This window comes from Carassius auratus, chromosome 19 (assembly GCF_003368295.1).
Source record: "Carassius auratus strain Wakin chromosome 19, ASM336829v1, whole genome shotgun sequence".
NCBI classification, from domain to species: Eukaryota; Metazoa; Chordata; class Actinopteri; order Cypriniformes; family Cyprinidae; genus Carassius; species Carassius auratus.
Genome location: NC_039261.1, coordinates 8,010,186 through 8,029,685, shown reverse-complemented (window position 1 = coordinate 8,029,685; position 19,500 = coordinate 8,010,186). Strand labels below are relative to the sequence as shown.

The 19,500-nt window shown below is 37.6% G+C and overlaps 1 protein-coding gene across 2 annotated transcripts; it reads left to right on the top strand.

Moving 5' to 3' along the window:
• The first annotated feature begins 208 nt into the window (after window positions 1-208).
• On the top strand, window positions 209-17,751 carry pdcd6ip (programmed cell death 6 interacting protein). 2 transcript variants are annotated; one of them, XM_026288673.1, is made up of 18 exons: window positions 209-506; window positions 2,363-2,411; window positions 2,533-2,602; window positions 3,899-4,026; window positions 4,112-4,265; window positions 4,343-4,443; window positions 7,036-7,167; window positions 7,293-7,515; window positions 7,631-7,754; window positions 9,845-10,022; window positions 10,470-10,581; window positions 10,772-10,941; window positions 11,894-12,142; window positions 12,419-12,553; window positions 12,649-12,743; window positions 12,827-12,947; window positions 13,027-13,217; window positions 15,971-17,751. In XM_026288673.1, the coding sequence occupies exons 1-18, from the start codon at window positions 301-303 to the stop codon at window positions 16,143-16,145; spliced, it is 2,613 nt and encodes an 870-aa protein (XP_026144458.1). In that variant the 5' UTR covers window positions 209-300; the 3' UTR covers window positions 16,146-17,751. The 2 variants fall into 2 exon arrangements, with proteins under 2 accessions (XP_026144458.1, XP_026144459.1); XM_026288674.1 differs by having other exon boundaries at window positions 301-506; window positions 7,051-7,167.
• Window positions 17,752-19,500: the final 1,749 nt, after the last annotated feature.

The following is a 19,500-nucleotide window of genomic DNA, read 5'->3' as shown; positions in this document are numbered from 1 at the left end:
GTTAAACCCAGCAAAAATTTGATATGAATGCAAAACGTTGAACATACTACATCTATAGACTTTATATATACTAAACTAAAATACAGTTTTATATAAGACTCCAGTGCAGCAGCATGGAAATAAAACGCTATTTACACAGTTATGGATTTAAATGCGCAGAATGCGCGTGCGTAACTTTCTTTGACAGTACATCTGACGTGATGACGCACTCCGGAGAAGCAGGAAGTGCTCTGCCTTTGTTTTTGTCCGTCTGCAGTGTTTTCTCATTCTCCACTGCAACTGTGTTTCACGCTGGCCCAAATGGCGACGTTTATTTCTGTCCCGTTGAAGAAGTCCTCTGAGGTCGACTTAGTGAAACCGCTGTCGAAATTTGTAACGTCCACGTATCCTCCCGGTGAGGAGCAGACGGAGTATCTCCGGGCCGTGGAGGAGCTCAATAAGCTGCGTAAAAGTGCTCTCGGCAGGCCGCTGGACAAACACGAGAGCTCGCTGGAGATCCTGCTGCGGTGAGAGCCTGACAGCACAACACGAACACGAACTTTCACTGGGTGTTTATTTCTGACACCTTTTAAATATTGACAGCTCTGTTTCGTGGTTTGTTATTCAGTCTGTATGATTTAAAGTTACTAAAGTGGCTGTTATTTTCTGTTCGCGGATTGCAGAAGATATCTGAAGCACGGGAAGCTAGCAAGTTTAATCCATTTTTATGCCGCAAACGTGCGACTACATGTCTCTCTTTTATGTAGATCTGATACTGTCTGATAACAGAACTAGTTACGTTAAGACTTTATTATCTGTTTCTGTTTGCTTCATAGACATATAAAACGTGAACTGGAGGTGTTGCTCATGCTGGTTGCTCAAATTAGTGTATTGACGTCTGCCAGTGTGTTTGGTATGCAGTTGAACGTTACGTCGTTATAATTGGGCAGTTGAGATTTTGGGGTAGTTGACATCCTGTGGTGTGAGATACTAACGTTACACTCCACCTAATTTGTATCATACTTGCATATTAATTAAGAGGCTACAAATGTACTTTTAAAATTCGTACTTAAATCACATGACCGTTTAAATTAAACTAGGAAAACATAAAACGTAAAAAAAAAGTTGCTTTCACATACATTTTACCTTAAAGTTAATTAATAAAATAAAATAAAAAAGTCCGTAAAACGCAATTCGTCAAAACCCATTTATCAAACGTCACCCAGCTTCCTGTTTTTGCGTGACTCGGGTGTCATTCAGATTGACCTCTTCAAACGTTCACTATAGATTAATGGTAAATCATTCGACGCAAATAACAGAAGTAAATGAAAAAAATATGTTCCGAGTGTTTATATTAATATTAATTCTATACTTTACACAAAGTAATTTGGTCAGTTATCGTCCACTTAGTTTTCACGTGATTCCATTACGTCATGTGTATACAGGTGTGTGAGTGACGTATGCGTTTTATTTTGAGAAGAATTTGTAACTGCGCTTTCATGCTTTATTTCTTTATTTACAAACCAACAGCTGATATTTTGCTTTGAAAGAATTGAGGAAATGGCTAGTTAATTTGTTAAACAAAATCGGATTTGCTGCATCACGCCTTCAGCACTCAATTTTTGTCGCCTTTTATTGTTTCGTTCTTACGGAAATGTTTATTTAAATGAATTGTGAAATTTGTTCTAATTTATTATATGCATTCTATGATACCTTAAGATAAACATGATTACATATTTTTTTTAATATTAAGAAAAGTAACAAAATTGTGTGTTTTAATTCTACTTAAACCTGTTGACTTTAATATGAATTAGGTCTTGTTTTCAGTCAGCTGTTAGATTCTGCATGTGTTTTTTTTATGTAGTTGAGTTAATGTAGCGACTTGGTCTGGTGCCATCTGGAGAGTGAATAAGAAGTGTGTTGCTATAGGAATAAGCTTTTTGTTTGGTGATTGTAGCCATGCTCAATGTCAAGATGAATGGCCTGCTTTGTAGCTTCTAGTTGGACTGGTGTTTGGTTTGCATGAAGAAGAGCCCCTTGGGCAACACCCATCACCGGTATTCACTCTCCAGTCTCCGGTCATGTTCTTTTTATAGTGCCAAGAGGCAAGAAATAGCAGATAGAAAGCATATGGAGTAGAGGTGTGGAGAAATGCTCTTCTTTTCTTCTAGGAAGGAAATGTTTTTGTGTCAGTAGCTAGCTCTGTAACAATGAGGTTACGTCAGTTGCTTCTCATGACAAACTAACAGTCACATGAGAATGCTGTCATGGCTACATTTTTTGTTATTATGGTTTACATTCCATCTAAAGAAACAAAAGTTTTTTTTCCTCACACTTTCCATTTTTAACAGCTTTTCTCGTTGTTTTTCTCTCTCCTCTTTAGATATTATGATCAGCTCTGTGCAATTGAATCCAAATTTCCATTTACAGAGGTAACCTAAATGAATATCAACCCATTCATTTGTTTCACGACAGTAATTGATTATAATAATATAGATTAATTTGAACATATTCATAAGCCTGTAAATAATACACTTTTTTTTTTTTTTTTAGTTATGTCTGACATTTACATGGAAAGATGCTTTTGATAAAGGATCTCTTTTTGGAGGCTCAGTCAAGCTTGGTGAGTATATTTTATAACAAAATAAGCACGTCAATACAAACAAATGCACCTAAGGTGAAATTAATTTATTTGTGTTGCATACTCTAATGATACACATTAGTACTTTCAAATTCATTACAAAAGTGCCCTATGGGTAAGTTGTTTTTAAGGCATTTATTGTCTTGGTAGATGCTTTATTGCAGATAGTTATATATAGTTTGTTAAAAAAATATGTAAAAGCCTTTGAAGTATGCAATAAATATTATATTTCTTTCATCCATATTCAAGGAAAATATGAACTAATTCTAAACAGAACCAGGAACCTTATCCAGTAAAAGGAAGGGCAGCACAACTTGTTAACAAAGAAACTTCACACTGTGAAACACATTTTTATACATGTTTGGTTTTATTTTTAATGTTTCTATTTGAAGTTTGACATAAAGGAAATAAATAACTTGACTTTTTGTGAAACATTAACAGTGCCTTGACGACTTATAGAAGCTAATCTGTTATTCCTCATGCATAAAACTTACATGGTACATTTAAAATAACAACTTACCAAAAGTGAGTCTTCCAATGCTTTAGAAGTGTGCATTTGATGATTTTTAACTTTTTATAACTAGTCTCACAATTTTCTGGAATGTTCCAGAAACCAGTACAATATTACAGAATGTTACAGAAATTTATTAGAGTTTTCCTATCCTCACAAAAGCAAGATATCTTTAAAAAAAATTATAGTAAACTTGTCTGTATTCTACAGTTGACCATACCTAAATATTTACCTAAATACTGATGCTGCATGCAAATAAATAGTCATTAAACAATAGCACCACAGAATTACAGAAGAACTATAAACTAAAATTTAGGAGAAACAGTTTTGGTACATTGAGTTATTGTGTTTGCACATAAATAATGTTATCTCCAGTAGTTCCATAACTTAATCACATGACTCATTGCATACGTTATTTATTACTTACTACTACGTTACCACTTATTTCTCAGCTTTTTGTAATGCAGTGTCCTGATTTCCATTTTCTTTGTTGGTACTCTTTTTGTGTTTTAGACCATATCGTTTTTAGGGTTGCATGATAAATCTCTTTTTTTTTATTCATGTCAAATTAAGATTTAAAAATACTAAAGTTACTTGTTATTCATATATGGATAAAGTACTAAATATTTGATGGTGTTAATAGTAAAATGCTTAGACAAAGAAATTTTATTTATATAGCAAATTTTTTTATATACAGTACCAGTACAAATTTATAGTGCTTTGCTTATGTATCAAAGTCAGTTTATTTATATGTTTGTTTGCTTCAGCATTGGCGAGTGTGGGCTATGAGAAGACATGCGTGTTGTTTAATGTGGGCGCGCTGGCCAGTCAGATTGCTTCTGAGCAGAATCTCGACAATGACGAGGGACTGAAGACCGCCGCCAAGTTCTACCAGGTTTGATTTTGACCTTTAGTCCTTCAACAACACAGACAATCAAAGAGAAATAAAAGTGTTTCAAGCATTTCCTGTCTCTTTCCAGCTGGCGAGTGGTGCATTTGCTCATATAAAGGATACAGTGCTCTCTGCACTGAATAGAGAGCCCACCATGGACATATCCCCCGAGACGGTGGGCACGCTCAGTCAGATCATGCTCAGCCAGGCACAGGAGGTCTTCGTTCTCAAAGCCACTGCTGGTGCGTCTGTGTTTATGAGTGTGCATTTTTTGCTTGTAGTTTGCACAGTTTTAATTGTCTAATGTTTCACCTCACAGATAAGATGAAGGACGCCATTGTCGCTAAACTTGCCAATCAGGCGGCAGATTACTACGGCGATGCTTTCAAGCAATGTCAATACAAAGAGAATTTGCCTAAGGTATGTGTAGCTTTCAGTACATATGACAGACATGTTAGTGGGGTTAGTAGCTGATCCACTAGGGGTCACTGTGCAATCAAACTAGACGCTGTTAAAACATTAGGCAAAGATCTCCACATACTGCATGCAGCAATCACTGTGCGGTCCCTCCAGGATTTTGCAATTCTGTGATCACGGAATTTATCTCAAATCAGATTTTGGGCTTAGACGCGTCCCTTGACGTCATCGTAACGCACATTCAGTTAAAGAAAGGTTCCAAAAATGGAATGAACAGCCTTGTGTTCTCATCATGACCGATATAAAAGAGCTACATTGGACAAACAAACCATAAGCAGAACGACAGTAATAAAAGTTCATAGTATCTCCATCTCAACTACACAGACAGCACAAGTACATCTGTCTTCAAAAAAATCTGAGTAATCTGATTAACGTCTCAGAAATGTTTATTTGACATCTGACAAGAAACGTCTTAGAGACATATTGTAGATATGCATTTTACATCTTAAATTCAGAAGTGAGCGAGTGAACTGACGTTTGGCCAAGTATGATGACCTTGCATTAAACCCATTCAAGTTCATGTACACACACAGTAGTGAAAACACACACTGTGAACACACACCTGAAGCAGTGGGCAGCCAATGCTGCAGCGACCGGGGAGTAGTTTGGAGTTCGGTGTATGTGACTTTCGTCTTTCAGAATAATCCAATTAGAGTTATATTAAATACTGTCCTCGCTCTTCCAAGCCTTTCAATGGGGTAAGTGGGTGTTTGTTGTCAACATTTCAGAAGGAGTGAAATAAAGTGCATGCACCTTTAATAAAACGTCCCTCATACGGCTCTGTGGGGAGAATAAAGGCCCCCTGTAGCGAATCCATGTGTTTTTGTAAGATAAATATTCAGATTTCTTACTTCTGCTGACTGCGGGGAACCAGAAGATGTGCAAGGCCAGTATTTAATAGGGTGAGCAGAAAACTTTTTTAAAAAGACGTTGATTCAATATCGATTCTCAAAAGCCTTGAATCGATCTTTTCCGTTATTTATTTCAGCAAACATTTAACGTAAAAGATCGGATTAATGTAAATCTTTTCATTAGTCTTCTCCACTCACTCTATTATTTACCTTGCGGGATGTTACAACTGAAATCCTGTCACTCATTTAGTGATTATCATGGCAGAGATACTGTTGACAAAATTCTATAGGAATACAAAAAATCAGCAAAAGCATTTGACATCATGCGTAAAGGCACAATAATTTCAGTGAATGAATGAACGATGGATGCTGCAATGCACTTTTCTGTTTACACAAGTGCAGACGACGCTTGCAGTGTTTTCAACCTCTGTCATCTCACTATGAAGATATGAATACACAAATTTGAGAGTCACTTCATTAGCGTTTTACCATTTAATTTGACAAAACTACCAGCGTATCACATATACAGCAGCTGCAAGTTCCTCATGGCAACCCGTCAAAATAAAAGTTCATTTTAGCAGTTTAGTATTTTTAAAGAAATAATCACATTGTTTAATTGCTGTTGTGCAGCACTTTGTTTGCCATAAAATAAAAGGGTTTTTCATTTGATTAGGATAAATTAATTAGTTTTATTCCTTTATCTGATTACTTGAAAAATTAGGTCCTATTTTTGTTTAAAAAATACAATATACAAAAAAAAAAAAAAGGTTTAAAATACAGGCCTGTGGCTCTTAATTGCCTTTTATAAATTCACCATTTGTAAGCTGATGTTTAGTGTTCATTTTCTAGAAATTTCAATAGCATTTGTATTAAACTATATTCATTGAATGTAATGAATATATATATTTAAAAAAAAATGAGAATCAAATAGAGAGTTTGTGAACTGAAATCGAATCAAATCAGGACATCTAAAATCGATACCCAGCCCTGATATTTAATATAACTTTGACTGGATTATTCTGAAAGAGGAAAGTCTCATACAGCTAGGATGCTTCAAGGGTGAGTAGTAGATGGACGAATTTTCATTCTTGGGTGAAATAACCCTTTAATGTCACTGGTGCTGGTGTCCTCGAATGTAAGTCTGGAGCCCTACAAGGGTTCTCAAAGTCAGAAAAGTCATAACGATGTTAGAAGAATTTTGTCTGTATATGTTGTCTATATTTTCACTGCAAAACAATAAGAAAGTCCGCAAATATCGCCATAAGTTTCGAGAAAAGCAGCAGAAAATTTTTTGTAGTAACAGTAATTTTAGGTCACAAAAATCAGAAAAAAGTCTCGCGAAATCCAGTAGGGACTGACTGTGGGTGTGTCTGTATACTTGTATCAAGAGATTTAAGTTTCCTTGATTCCTATATGACTGCTAGACACCCCTCATACACAGACACACACTCACACAGCCTCCAGCCTTTGTTTCTCTTTTCCTGTTGATCTGTGAGTGAATGCTGCATGAGCGTTGGGTGAGGATTTGGTTGGTGTTTGCTGAAGGATGCGTGCTGATTTGCTGTTCTGTTTTTTTCTTCCTGCGCCCTGTGCTGTGTGTCTGTGCTCGTTTGTGGTTGCCCGTGGTGTTGGTTCGTGGTTGCCGTGGCGTTTGTGATTGCTGTGGTTGCCTCTCCCTGGTCAGTATTTTTATTTCCAGGAAGTGCTTCCTGTCCTCGCTGCCAAGCACTGTATGATGCAGGCCACCGCAGAGCTGCACCAGTCAGCCTTGGCCAATCAGAAGAAAAAATTTGGAGAGGAGATCGCTCGACTGCAGGTGTGTTTGTCTGTGTGTGACAGTCTGTTTATTTTTGGCTGGCCGGTTGCTTGTTTTATTTATTCGCTTTTGAGCTTCATTAATAGTTGATGTTGACGTTCAGGTTTCTCATGCGTGTCTTGCAGCACGCCACAGAGCTGGTGAAGACCGTGGCTTCTCGATACGATGAGTATGTTAATATAAAGGACCTCTCAGATAAGATCAGTCGTGCCCTCACAGCTGCTAAGAAAGACAATGACTTCATTTACCATGACCGTGTGCCAGAGGTCAAAGACCTGGAGCCCATTGGCAAAGCATCTTTGGTCAAAACAGCTGCTATTCAGACACCACTGAGCCAGAAGTTCACAGGTCGGAATGATGCACACATGACAATCCTTTTGTTTAGTTTTTTTGGGGTTCTTTCCCGTTTCTTATGTGGAAAAATTCAACAAATTGCATTATTCTCCATTTTGTTTGTGTTTAGATCTGTTTGAGAAGATGGTGCCGATGGCAGTGCAGCAGTCAGTGAGTGCAGCCAATTCCAGGAAGTCTGACACCGTCAACAGACTGATTGGCAGCATGAGGGAAGCAACGAATCTCTGCAACGGGTCAGTGTTGCTGCATATATTTGCTCTTACATGAGTCCATTTAAACTCCATTAAAAGTCCATTAATGTGTACAATGAGAGCTTTTATTTCAATTGTTTTAAAGGGATAGTTCACCCAAAAATGAAAATTGTCATTAAGTACTCACACTTATGTTCCATTCCATAAGATCTTTGCTCATCTTTAGAATACAAATTAAGATATTTTTGATGAAATCTGAGAGCTTTCTTACCCTCCATAGACCACAAGGTAACTGCCAGGTTTAAGGTCCAGAAACGTAGTAAGGACATTGTTAAAATAGCCCATGTGACAGTTGTTCAACCATAATTTTATGAAGCTACGAGAATATTTTTTACCAAGACATATGCATATTCCTCTACTTTAAACAAGGCATAGTGTGTGTTGTGTGTGTGTGTGTTCTACATCAGAATGGCCGTGGCAGCAGCATCACACGCATGCATTGTGGTACTCTCGTGAATGGCGGCAGAGACTGACTGGAAGAGAAGAAATTGTTATTAAGGTTGAACCATTGATTAGATTAGATTTAGATTTAACTTTATTGTCATTGCACATGTAAGGTACAAGACAACGAAATGCAGTTAGCATCTAATTAGCATCTAGTGTTTACAATATGTTACAAATGTACAATAAATATACAGATAAGGCTATGGACATAATTGACAGATTTTTAAAAACAATCAGCATGATATACAGATAGGTGTACTATGAACATACGATACAGATGGATTATATATTAAGTGTATGTGCACTAAAAGCAGAAACTATGAACATCATTTACACTAGTGCAATGGACAGTAAAAAAGAAAAATATTCCATTGTGCAAATGGATTATTCAGTGTTCTGGATGTACAGACATTAGTGCAAGTGATAACAAGTGAACTGGTTTGTTTGTTTGTTTGTATACCAGATGTACTGTGGAGGAGGGGTGAGAAGTGTGTGAGTTTGTTGTGGGGGGGGGGGTGTCAGTGGGCAGAATTCAGCAAGGAGACAGCTGTAGGGAAAAAGCTGTTCCTGAATCTGCTGGTCTTTGTCCAGAAGCTCCAGAAGCACCTCCTGGAGGGCAGGAGGTTAAACAGTCTATGGTCGGGGTGAGAGGAGTCCTTAAGAATGCTGCGAGCTCGACATAGACCGCGTTTCCTCTGGATGTCCTCAATAGCAGGAAGTGGTGTCCCTGCGATGCGTTGGGCGGTTTTCACCACCCTCTGCAGTGCCTTGTGGTCAGCCACTGAGCAGTTCCTATACCAGACTGTGATGCAAGACTGTGGTCAGGATGCTCTCGATCGCACACCGATAAAAGTTCACCAGGATGGCTGAAGACAGCTGGTTCTTCTTCAGTGTCCTGAGGAAGAAGAGGCACTGGTGATCCTTCTAGACCAGGCTGGAGGTGTTTGTGGTCCAAGACAGGTCCTCGCGGATGGTGGTTCCCAGTAACTTGAAGCTGGAAACATGTTCAACAACCATCCCGTTAATGTGGATGGGGTCATGCATGCTTCTTTCCTTCTTCGTGAAGTCCACAATGAGCTCTTTTTGTCTTGCTGGTGTTAAGGAGCAGGTTGTTGTCAGCGCACCATGCGACCAGGTGCTGTACCTCTTCCCTGTAAGCTGTCTCATTGTTGTCTCTGATGAGGCCAATCACTGTGGTGTCATCTACAAACTTATTAATGGAGGTGGATCCATACAGGGTTGCAGGAGTCTTTATCTTGATGTGATTTCACATAGACTGTTTACCAATGTCCTTCCTTACTACCTTTCTGGACCTTGAACATGTCAGTTGCATTGCTGTCTATGGAGGGTCAGAAAGCTCTCCGATTTCATCAAAAATATCTGCATTTGTGTTCTGAAATTGAGCGAAGATCTTATGATTTTGGAACAACGTGAGGGTGATTCATTAATGACAGAATTTTCATTTTGGAGTGAACTAGCCCTATAAGGCATCAGTCACAGATGTAATAATACACATCATTATTTTATTTAAACCTGGATATGTTGTCTAAATGATCAGTTTTATCAGTATTTTGTGTGGATCAATGAAGTTTGGTGGTAGTGACTGATTGGTTGTTGCTGATTGGCAGGGTGTTGGCGTCTCTGAACCTGCCGGCAGCATTAGAAGATCTGTCAGGAGATGCAGTCCCTCAGTCCATCCTTGAAAAGAGTCGTGCTGTTGTTCAGCAGGGCGGCCTACAGAGCATCGAACAGCTTATTAAAGATCTCCCTGAACTACTGCAGAGGAACCGTGAGATCCTGGATGAGGTGATGCACACGTTCACCATCTGTTTCTACCCTTTTATAAACCACAAGACCCAAACGTCTGAGATCACTAGTATTACTGCTTCTGTTTGTGCATTTACCTAATCTAATCTTTATCTAATCTAATACTATGAATATGGCAATTTCAGTGTAAAAGATACAAAGAGCCTCTTAGACTTTGATGGAAGAAAAACATCTAATAATCTATACAAAGGCGAACACACATGATCATTTAAATACATTTCTCGTAAACCAAATAGCACAGTATCATAAATATTTCCTTTTCATTTCATGTCCTGGTTTTTCAAAATACTGAAATGGTTTATTTCCCAATTTAAATGGGGAAAATACTATGCAAACCTGCTGTGTATATAGTTTGACACCATTTGACTACATACATACAGACTTCATGCGAGTATATTGAACAAAAATTGTGTGTTGTTATTACAGTCCTTGAAGATGTTAGATGATGAGGAAACAACAGACAATGAACTCCGAGGCAAATTCAATCAGCGCTGGAACAGAACTCCCTCTGGAGATCTGTATAAATCACTCAGAGCAGGTATGTACACACTTCCACTTACCATTTATGCATTTAGCAGATGCTTTTACCTAATGAGACTTGCTGTGCATTCTAGGTAAACACATTATCCATTTGTGTGTTTTCCCTTCTCATGACCTTTGTTACTGGTGTCATGCTCTACCAGTTGAGCTACTGGAACCTAACCCTTTCTCTCTGTTTCTCCATGCAGAGGGAAATAATTTCCGAAATATACTGGACAAGGCGGTGCAGGCTGATCAGGTGGTGAGAGAGCGTTACAATTCACATTGTGAGATGATTGCTTTGCTCTGCAAGCCAGAGAATGAGCTCAGTGCTGCCATACCGTCTGCCAACCCTGCCAAGACTCTGCAGGGCAGTGAGGTGAGTGTATGTGATTGTTAACTAAAACTATAAAAAATTATTAAAGGGGAAAAAAAGAGATTAACCAATATTTAAAAATATATAACTATTAGATGCAAACACTTAATGGTTAATTCACCCAAAAATGCCTATTGTGTCATTAATTGCTCACCCTCATCGAACCGCTTATTAAAACAAAATAACAATTTATGCAACAGTTATTCTCCATGAGTTACCGTCTTCTGCCATTTCAAAGGGGTACCATGATTCATGCTTTCCCTAGAACGTAATCAGCATTGTTTACATTCAGTGTGTACACTTTCTCCTGAACGTAAACAATGCTGGGGAAAAAGGTTCTGGGGGAAAAGCGCGTATGCGTTGTGGTACTCTCAGTTGTGTTGCTGTCTATGCAGGGTCAGAGAGATCTCCGATTTTATCAAAATTATCTTAATTTGTGCTCCGAACATGAACAAAGTTCTTACTGGTTTGGAACAACATGAGGGTGATTAATTAATGACTACATTTTTGGGTGAACTATTCCTTAAAAGTAAATGAAAATGAGAAACGTTGCCTTGGGAGGTAACCGAAATATCAATTAGTTGAAATACTGAAATTACTAAATGAAACTAAAACTGAAAAAAAAAAAAAAAAAAATAAATATATATATATATATATATATATATATATATATATATATATATATATATATATATATATATATATATATATATATATATATATATATATATATATATATATATATATAATGTTTTTAAAAAATGTAGAAATATAAAACTGTAATTAAAACTTAAGAAATTTACTGTTGAACTTAAAATATTAATAAAAATAATATTTAAATAAGAAAATAACACTGGGTGAAAGATACTCACACGTTGACCCACTTATCTCGCAAACTAACCCTGACCAAACCCTCATGCTAGTCTTCAGTCCGGCATTGTCCTCTTCTGTGCAGGTGGTAAACGTGCTGAGAGCTCAGCTGGCACAGCTGGATGAGGTGAAGAGGGAACGGGAAGTTCTGGAGGGAGAGGTGAAGTCGGTGACTTTTGATATGACCGCAACGTTCCTTACCGCACTGGCTCAAGATGGTGCCATCAACGAAGAGGCTCTGACCGCCAGTGAGCTGGAGACACGTTACGGCTCTCATACACAACGTGTTCAGCAGAATTTACGCAGACAGGAAGAACTGTTATCACAGATACAGGTGCACACAAAAACTCACGCATAAAAAACATTGACCAGTATTTCAGCAAAGAATTACTAAGTGATAGTCACAGTATTCTAATCAGAGTTAATCAGAGAAAGATTTAAGGCATAAAAACAGCCCTGCAAAGGCTCAGTTATGAAATCAGATGCATCGGTCAACTTAAATTTTAATAAAAAAAAATTGACATAATTGTTGCACAACTGGAAACTATTGGAGACTTAGCGAGGTAGTTTTTTATTTTTATTTTAAAAATGGCTTTTCTTCTTGTCTCAGGTGTCTCACCAGGAGTTTTCAGCACTCAAGCAATCCAACTCTGAGGCTAATAACAGGGAGGAGGTCTTGAAGAAGCTCGCCTCAGCCCACGATAGCTACATAGAGATCAGCTCCAATATCAAAGAGGGCACTAAAGTAACTAACTCATGCACTAATATTAGTTCTGCACATGCATAATACATAAGATATGTCGCTCAGCTGTCTCATTCTATCTTTACCTCTTCTTTCAGTTCTACAATGATCTGACAGAAATCCTGTTAAAGTTTCAAAATAAGTGTAGCGACATTGTCTTCGCTCGTAAAACCGAGAGGGATGAACTTCTCAAGTATGTAATTCAGTTGTGATCACGTTTGAACAAACTATAATGGTTCCGAGTGACTGTGCATGGCTTATATTCTGATTTGACAGGGAGCTGCAGCAGAGCATTGCTCGTGAGCCGAGCGCTCCTTCATTCAACGTCCCATCATACCAGTCCAACACTCCTGCTCCTGCCTCAGGAGGCCCGACCCCTGTGCCCAGGACTGTGTTTGTGAGTTTGCAGACTGATGACTTCTAAAGTTAAAGTTCTTGACTGCAGGTAAAATATCTTTTTTATATTTCTGTTCCAGACCCAGCAGCAGCCTCAGGCTAAACCCCAGCCGCCAGCGAGACCACCACCCCCTAACGTCCCTCCTCAGGCGGCCAGTGCTTCTGCTCAAATCAGTACACCAATGGCTCCTAGCGGCACTAATCCTCCACCTGTTGCACCACCCTCACAGGCTCAAGGACCACCCTACCCCACTTATCAAGGCTACCCAGGGTAAATAAAGACCTTCACCATTACCCATGTCCTCAAAGCTCTATGCATGTTACAGTCCATGGCTCAGTTCTATAACCTAGTGAGGTAGTTGCCAAAAGGTGGGCAGCTTGATTATGCTGCCTTCTAAGATCCCTTCTTCTGGACAAAATGTAAGGCTGCATCTAAATATGCATACTTATCCTATGAATATATAGTAGACACAAAATTATCTGTGAAAAGAGTAGTATGTCCAAATTCACAGTATTCATAAAACAGCTAAAAGTACAGGGATGACCTACTGGCTCAGGTTCATGATCCCACTTTTTGTTGAAGATGGCAATGCTAGAATGCACTAATCCAAGGCAAATGTTGATTGTAAATATATTTAATTTAATTTAATTTTTACCAACTATATGAATTAACTTATTCTTAAGTAGAATGAATTTCATTTCTACAAAATATTGTAATTACTAATATATCATGGTTCTTAACCTTGCATTCTTTTACCAGTGAAGATTGAACACAAAAACAAGTTATGGTTGATGAAATAATCTGATTCTTTAATTAAAGAAGCCAAAATCATTCAATTTGAATTTCTATTCCTACAATACCTAAGCCTAATTGTAAGAAGCCCTTGCTCTTTGCATGATTAATGTGATTAGTGCTTGTGCACAGAATTACGGCCAAAGTAGAGTGTTTCAAATCAGAAATGCTCATACACACTACATGTGTACACTACACTACACTAATTCCATTGCAAAAAGTGAAACATGTATATTATATTCATTAATTACACACCGACTGATATATTTCAAATGTTTATTTCTTTTAATTTTGATGATTATAACTGACTGAAAATCCCAAATTCAGTATCTCAGAAAATTAGAATATTACATAAGACCAATACAAAGAAAGGATTTTTAGAAATCTTGGCCAACTGAAAAGTATGAACATGAAAAGTATGAGCATGTACAGCACTCAGTACTTAGTTGGGGCTCCTTTTGCCTGAATTACTGCAGCAATGCGGCGTGGCATGGAGTCGATCAGTCTGTGGCACTGCTCAGGTGTTATGAGAGCCCAGGTTGCTCTGATAGTGGCCTTCAGCTCTTCTGCATTGTTGGGTCTGGCATATCTGACATCTTCCTCTTCACAATACCCAGTAGATTTTCTATGGGATTAAGGTCAGGCGAGTTTGCTGGCCAATTAAGAACAGGGATACCATGGTCCTAAAACCAGGTACTGGTAGCTTTGGCACTGTGTGCAGGTGCAGTCCTGTTGGAAAATTAAATCTGCATCTCCATAAAGTTGGTCAGCAGCAGGAAGCATGAAGTGCTCTAAAACTTCCTGTTATACAGCTGTGTTGACCTTGGACCTCAGAAAACGCAGTGGACAAACACCAGCAGATGACATGGCACCCCAAACCATCACTGACTGTGGAAACTTTACACCGGATCTCAAGCAACGTGGATTATGTGCCTCTCCTCTCTTCCTCCAGACTCTGGGAAACTGATTTCCAAAGGAAATGCAAAATTTGCTTCCATCAGAGAACATAACTTTGGACCACTCAGCAGCAGTCCAGTCCTTTTTGTCTTTAGACGCTTCTGATGCTGTCTGTTTTTCAAGAGTGGCTTGACACAAGGAGTGCGACAGCTGAAACCCATGTCTTGCATACGTCTGTGTGTAGTGGTTCTTGAAGCACTGACTCCAGCTGCTGTCCACTCTTTGTGAATCTCCCCCACATTTTTTTATTAGTTTTGTTTCACAATCCTCTCCAGGGTGTAGTTATCCCTATTGCTTGTACACTTTTTTTTTTTCTACCACATCTTTTCCTTTCCTTTGACTCTCTATTAATGTGCTTGGACACAGAGCTCTGTGAACAGGCTCTTTTGCAATGACCTTTTGTGTCTTGCCCTCCTTGTGCAAAGTGTCAATGGTCATCTTTTGGACAACTGTCAAGTTAGCAGTCTTCCCCGTGATTGTGTAGCCTACAGAACTAGACTGAGAGACCATTTAAAGGCCTTTGCAGGTGTTTTGAGTTAATTAGCTGATTAGAGTGTGGCACCAGGTGTCTTCAATATTGAACCTTTTCACAATATTCTAATTTTCTGAGATACTGAATTTGGAAGTTTCTTTAGTTGTCAGTTATAATCATCGAAATTAAAAGAAATAAACATTTGAAATGTATCAGTCTGTGTGTAATGAATAAATATAATATACAAGTTTCACTTTTTGAATGGAATTATTGAAATCAACTTTTCGATGATATTCTAATTATATGACCAGCACCTGTATATTTAAATTGAAATATCTTCAGCGGTTGAGCCAGGAAATTATACCAAACTTTCCAGTTTTCTTTTTATCTATATTCTGATGGTTTTTTATGCAGTAGTTATTTATCAGATTTATTTTATTCCTACAAACATGGTGGGTTTTTTCTGACTTTTGGCAGTGTTTTTTTTGCATTATGCAGTGATAGAAGAGAGACCCAAAACCTAAGTCTAATATGTCAACAGAATTAAACTAATTTTGAATCTGGTTTTATCAAATGTTCAGGTATCTGTCCCAAAAATGTATGCATGTTAATAAATATTTAATTACATATATTAGTTAATTTCCTTAATTACACACACAAACCTTCGAAAAAAAAAAAAAACTTCAGAAAACATTTAATATGAACAATTGAACCATGATGAGTCAACTAGGCAAGTATGGTGTTATCAGTTAGAATGTTTACCCAGTTCAACCTAAAATGTTATTTTGCTCCTCTATCTCAGGTATTACCAGATGCCGATGGCCTATAACCCCTATGCATACGGGCAGTATAATATGCAATACATGCCCTATCAAGCCCAGGGGCAGGCTGGATACCCAGGAGCCCCTCCTGCACAGCAGTCCTACCCCTATCCTCAACAACCGCCACAGCAACAGCCCTATTACCCTCAACAGTAGAGCGCACCTCTCACTCCTACAGCCACACTCATTCCTGTAAACTAGCACTCCTTTTACTACAGTTAACTATTAACACTTCTGCACTCACACTCGCTCTCCACTTAACATCTGGTTTATCTGGGCAGGGTTTAGAATGCAGGCCCCTCCCCCTCTTTGTGGGTAGATTTTAGGCCAAGGGTTACAAAGCAGGTGTGCTTGTCTCGTCGAGGGAAGATCTGATCTGATCTATCTCTCTCTTTCTGAAGTGAAGCTGCTGGCTGCCTGCCACTGCTTATATCTTATTTTTGTAATGAATACTGACATATAATCTAATGCAAGAGCTGATTTTTTTTTTTTCTTGATGATGATGATTTAATTGCTTGGGAGAAACACCATGGTTGTAGTTGTATCATTATACCTCCTTATGTTCAGTCTACAATCATCACTTCGGGAAAGGAACAGTTATACATCTTAGAGAATGGATTTGTCACTAAAAATAATTCATTTTTGTGTTTCTATTGTTTTTATGTGATTTAAAACCTGTCTGATATTAAAGATTTTTTTTGTTCCCTTTCTGTGCATGGTACTTTGAGCCTGTAGGCGTACTTTCAGAATTTTTGGTTTTTGCTGACTTTGTTTTGCGTTCATCCAGTGCCAAATCCAACAGCTGACCAGATTGTGTTCAGATTAATAGGCTGGGCTGTGAGTGTGGCTGCAAGTCTGACTGTCACCACACATGAATTCAAGTGTGTTTGTTCGATAATTATTCCCATGCTATTTCTGTCTTGAAAGAGCCATGCTGAACCGACTGTCTCCATGGATACAGATGGAAGAGGATGGGTTTGTTTTTTTCGCATGCAGATAAATGAATGTTTATCAAGGTATCAAAGTGTTTTGATTATGTAAGGATGTTTTCTTTAGGTCATAACAAACTTGGTTCACATATACTTGAGCTGTGCATTGTTGTTTTGACAAGTGTCATTTGCCATCAACAGAGCATTTTGGGATATTGACGTAACTGTCACCTGATTAACTGCTCAATCATATTGTGTGTTTAAAAGAGAATACATGACTGTAACTACAGTCAAAAGCTTTATGAGCTATATAAATGACGTTTAAAATGGTCTAAAAGCGTCACACGCAGATAATGTAATTAACACCACTGTTTGGCATCATGCCTCCTCAGCTGTTGGCTCTTACTGACAAGCATTAGAATGCCCTTCACTTCCGGAAATAGTTTTGTATTATAATCTAGCTTGGTAATAGGGCAGGGATTTTATAGATCTCAGATATGTTTCAATTTAAAACATTTGGGATTTTGATTTGATTTTATTTGGAATTTGATTAATTCCCAGTTCATTAGGTTTTATTTCAGTTATAAAGGCCATTTTACCTGCGAATGAAATAAAAATGTTCTCAGCTAATGCTTTAAATTATACAAGGTACCTTCCAACTTGAAACACTGACTATATAACACCATGTATAACACAAGCGCAGTTCAATTATTTAACAGCTGCAACCTCAGTGAATCAAGTGAAGTAAACTACATTTGTGTGTGTGTTTAAAACTGTTACTGACAATGTGTATTTTTTTTTAATATATTAATTAAAAACATTATGACCACTTATTTAAAAAAGAAAAAGGGATTCATTATAATGACCGGTTTTCATTTGTTTTTTAATCAGAAAGAAATGTTTTGTTTGATGAAACATGACGGGAATCAGCACGCGATTACAGCAGCATAAGGTTTATCTGCATTCAAGCCATCTCGGGTATTTTCATATAATGAATATTTCTATTGCAATGCTGATTGAAATAACCTTACAAAATAAAAATCAGTTCTCAGGAGGAAGTTTTTTCAGACGCTTGATAGACGCTATATAATACAAGTATGGAATGCAAATATTTAGTTATTTTAATAAGTCGTCCTACTTTGACACTACTAAACTAAACACGGTTAGCATTGTATTCTTTTCAGTTTGGTGTAATTGTTCCTTTTGTATGTAATGGTGTGTTTTGGGGCATTTTTTTGAGGCCTCTATAATCCTGCAGTGAAAAATCCGATATCCTGTCAGCCCTAGGTTTGTTTTTTGTACCACAAAAACAATAGAAAGTTGTTTTTCTTGCTATTGTTTCAAAGTACACTGCCTTTTTACCTGATCAAATTAAATTCAAACTGGTAATTTGGGTAAAATACATCTTTTAATCTTGGAATCCTAGGTATCGAGGTGGCAATTAATCAGAAACAAAATGTATATTTTACTATTAATTTTAGTTCTGTATTTGATCCATACCAAACATGAGAAAACTTACTCTGGTCTCTGGTCGTGCCTAGCCACGAGTCACCGTGCATGCATTTATTGTGAGTCAGATTGTTAGCATTGCTGCTGGTGTGTTTACATATACTTGAAGGGGACAGAAATAACTTAAGACGGATCATGGCTATTCGTTGTATTCACGATCAACCTGCTGAAAGCTCGTTTCCTGTTAATGCTTAATTTCCCAAACTCTTTTGACCTCAACCAATCAAACTGACAAAAAGCAGGTGTGAAATTCTCCCTATGCATGTTTACTGTAAGAAATGTTATATGGCAGTGATGAGAGATTTATTGAGCGAGACAGGTGTGTGTATATAAGTATATAAATATCAATATATTTAGGAGGGTCGGCAGTAGCTGTGTTGTTGATGCACTGCCAAATCGTCTGACCTTTGACCTGTAGAGATGAATCCATTATGACGCAAAAGACAGAGTCATTAGTGAAAGCTGAGAGTGCAAGAGATGGCTCTATTTGCATGTATGTCTGCATGTCTTTCAAGTTAAGTAAAGAGGAATGCTTTGATGTGCCTCACCATTGATAGACCTTATACTGTAGCCAGACATACTGGGACATTATGAACAAGTGTATTCCCAGCAGGTGCGTGTCAGGACATCTCATCCTCAAGAGCACAAGTCACAGATTCTTGTCTAGTGAATATGGTCAAGTTATTTAAACATCTATGTTTATGTAATGTAATAGCTCATCTAGAAATCAGATTTTCATATAAGGAACAGAATGTGTATACAAGAAATTCAATTAACTTTATGACCCTTTAAAGAGACTAAGTGGGCACACTTTAACTTCTTTAATTTAAGATACATATAGTCTATATTAATTTTACTTATCTATTATATTACTGATATTTAAATATTTAAGGTAGAAACATTGAAATAGTATGCTCTTGTAAAACATGACTTCTTTACAAAAAAATCATTTTTGCATACTGTCTGTCATATATACCAGCTAATGAAAATTGTAAAACATAAGCAGATGGACTATAGGGGCCAAAAAAAAAAAAAAGGTTTTACAGTGGTTTCATTATTTTATCTAAATAAGA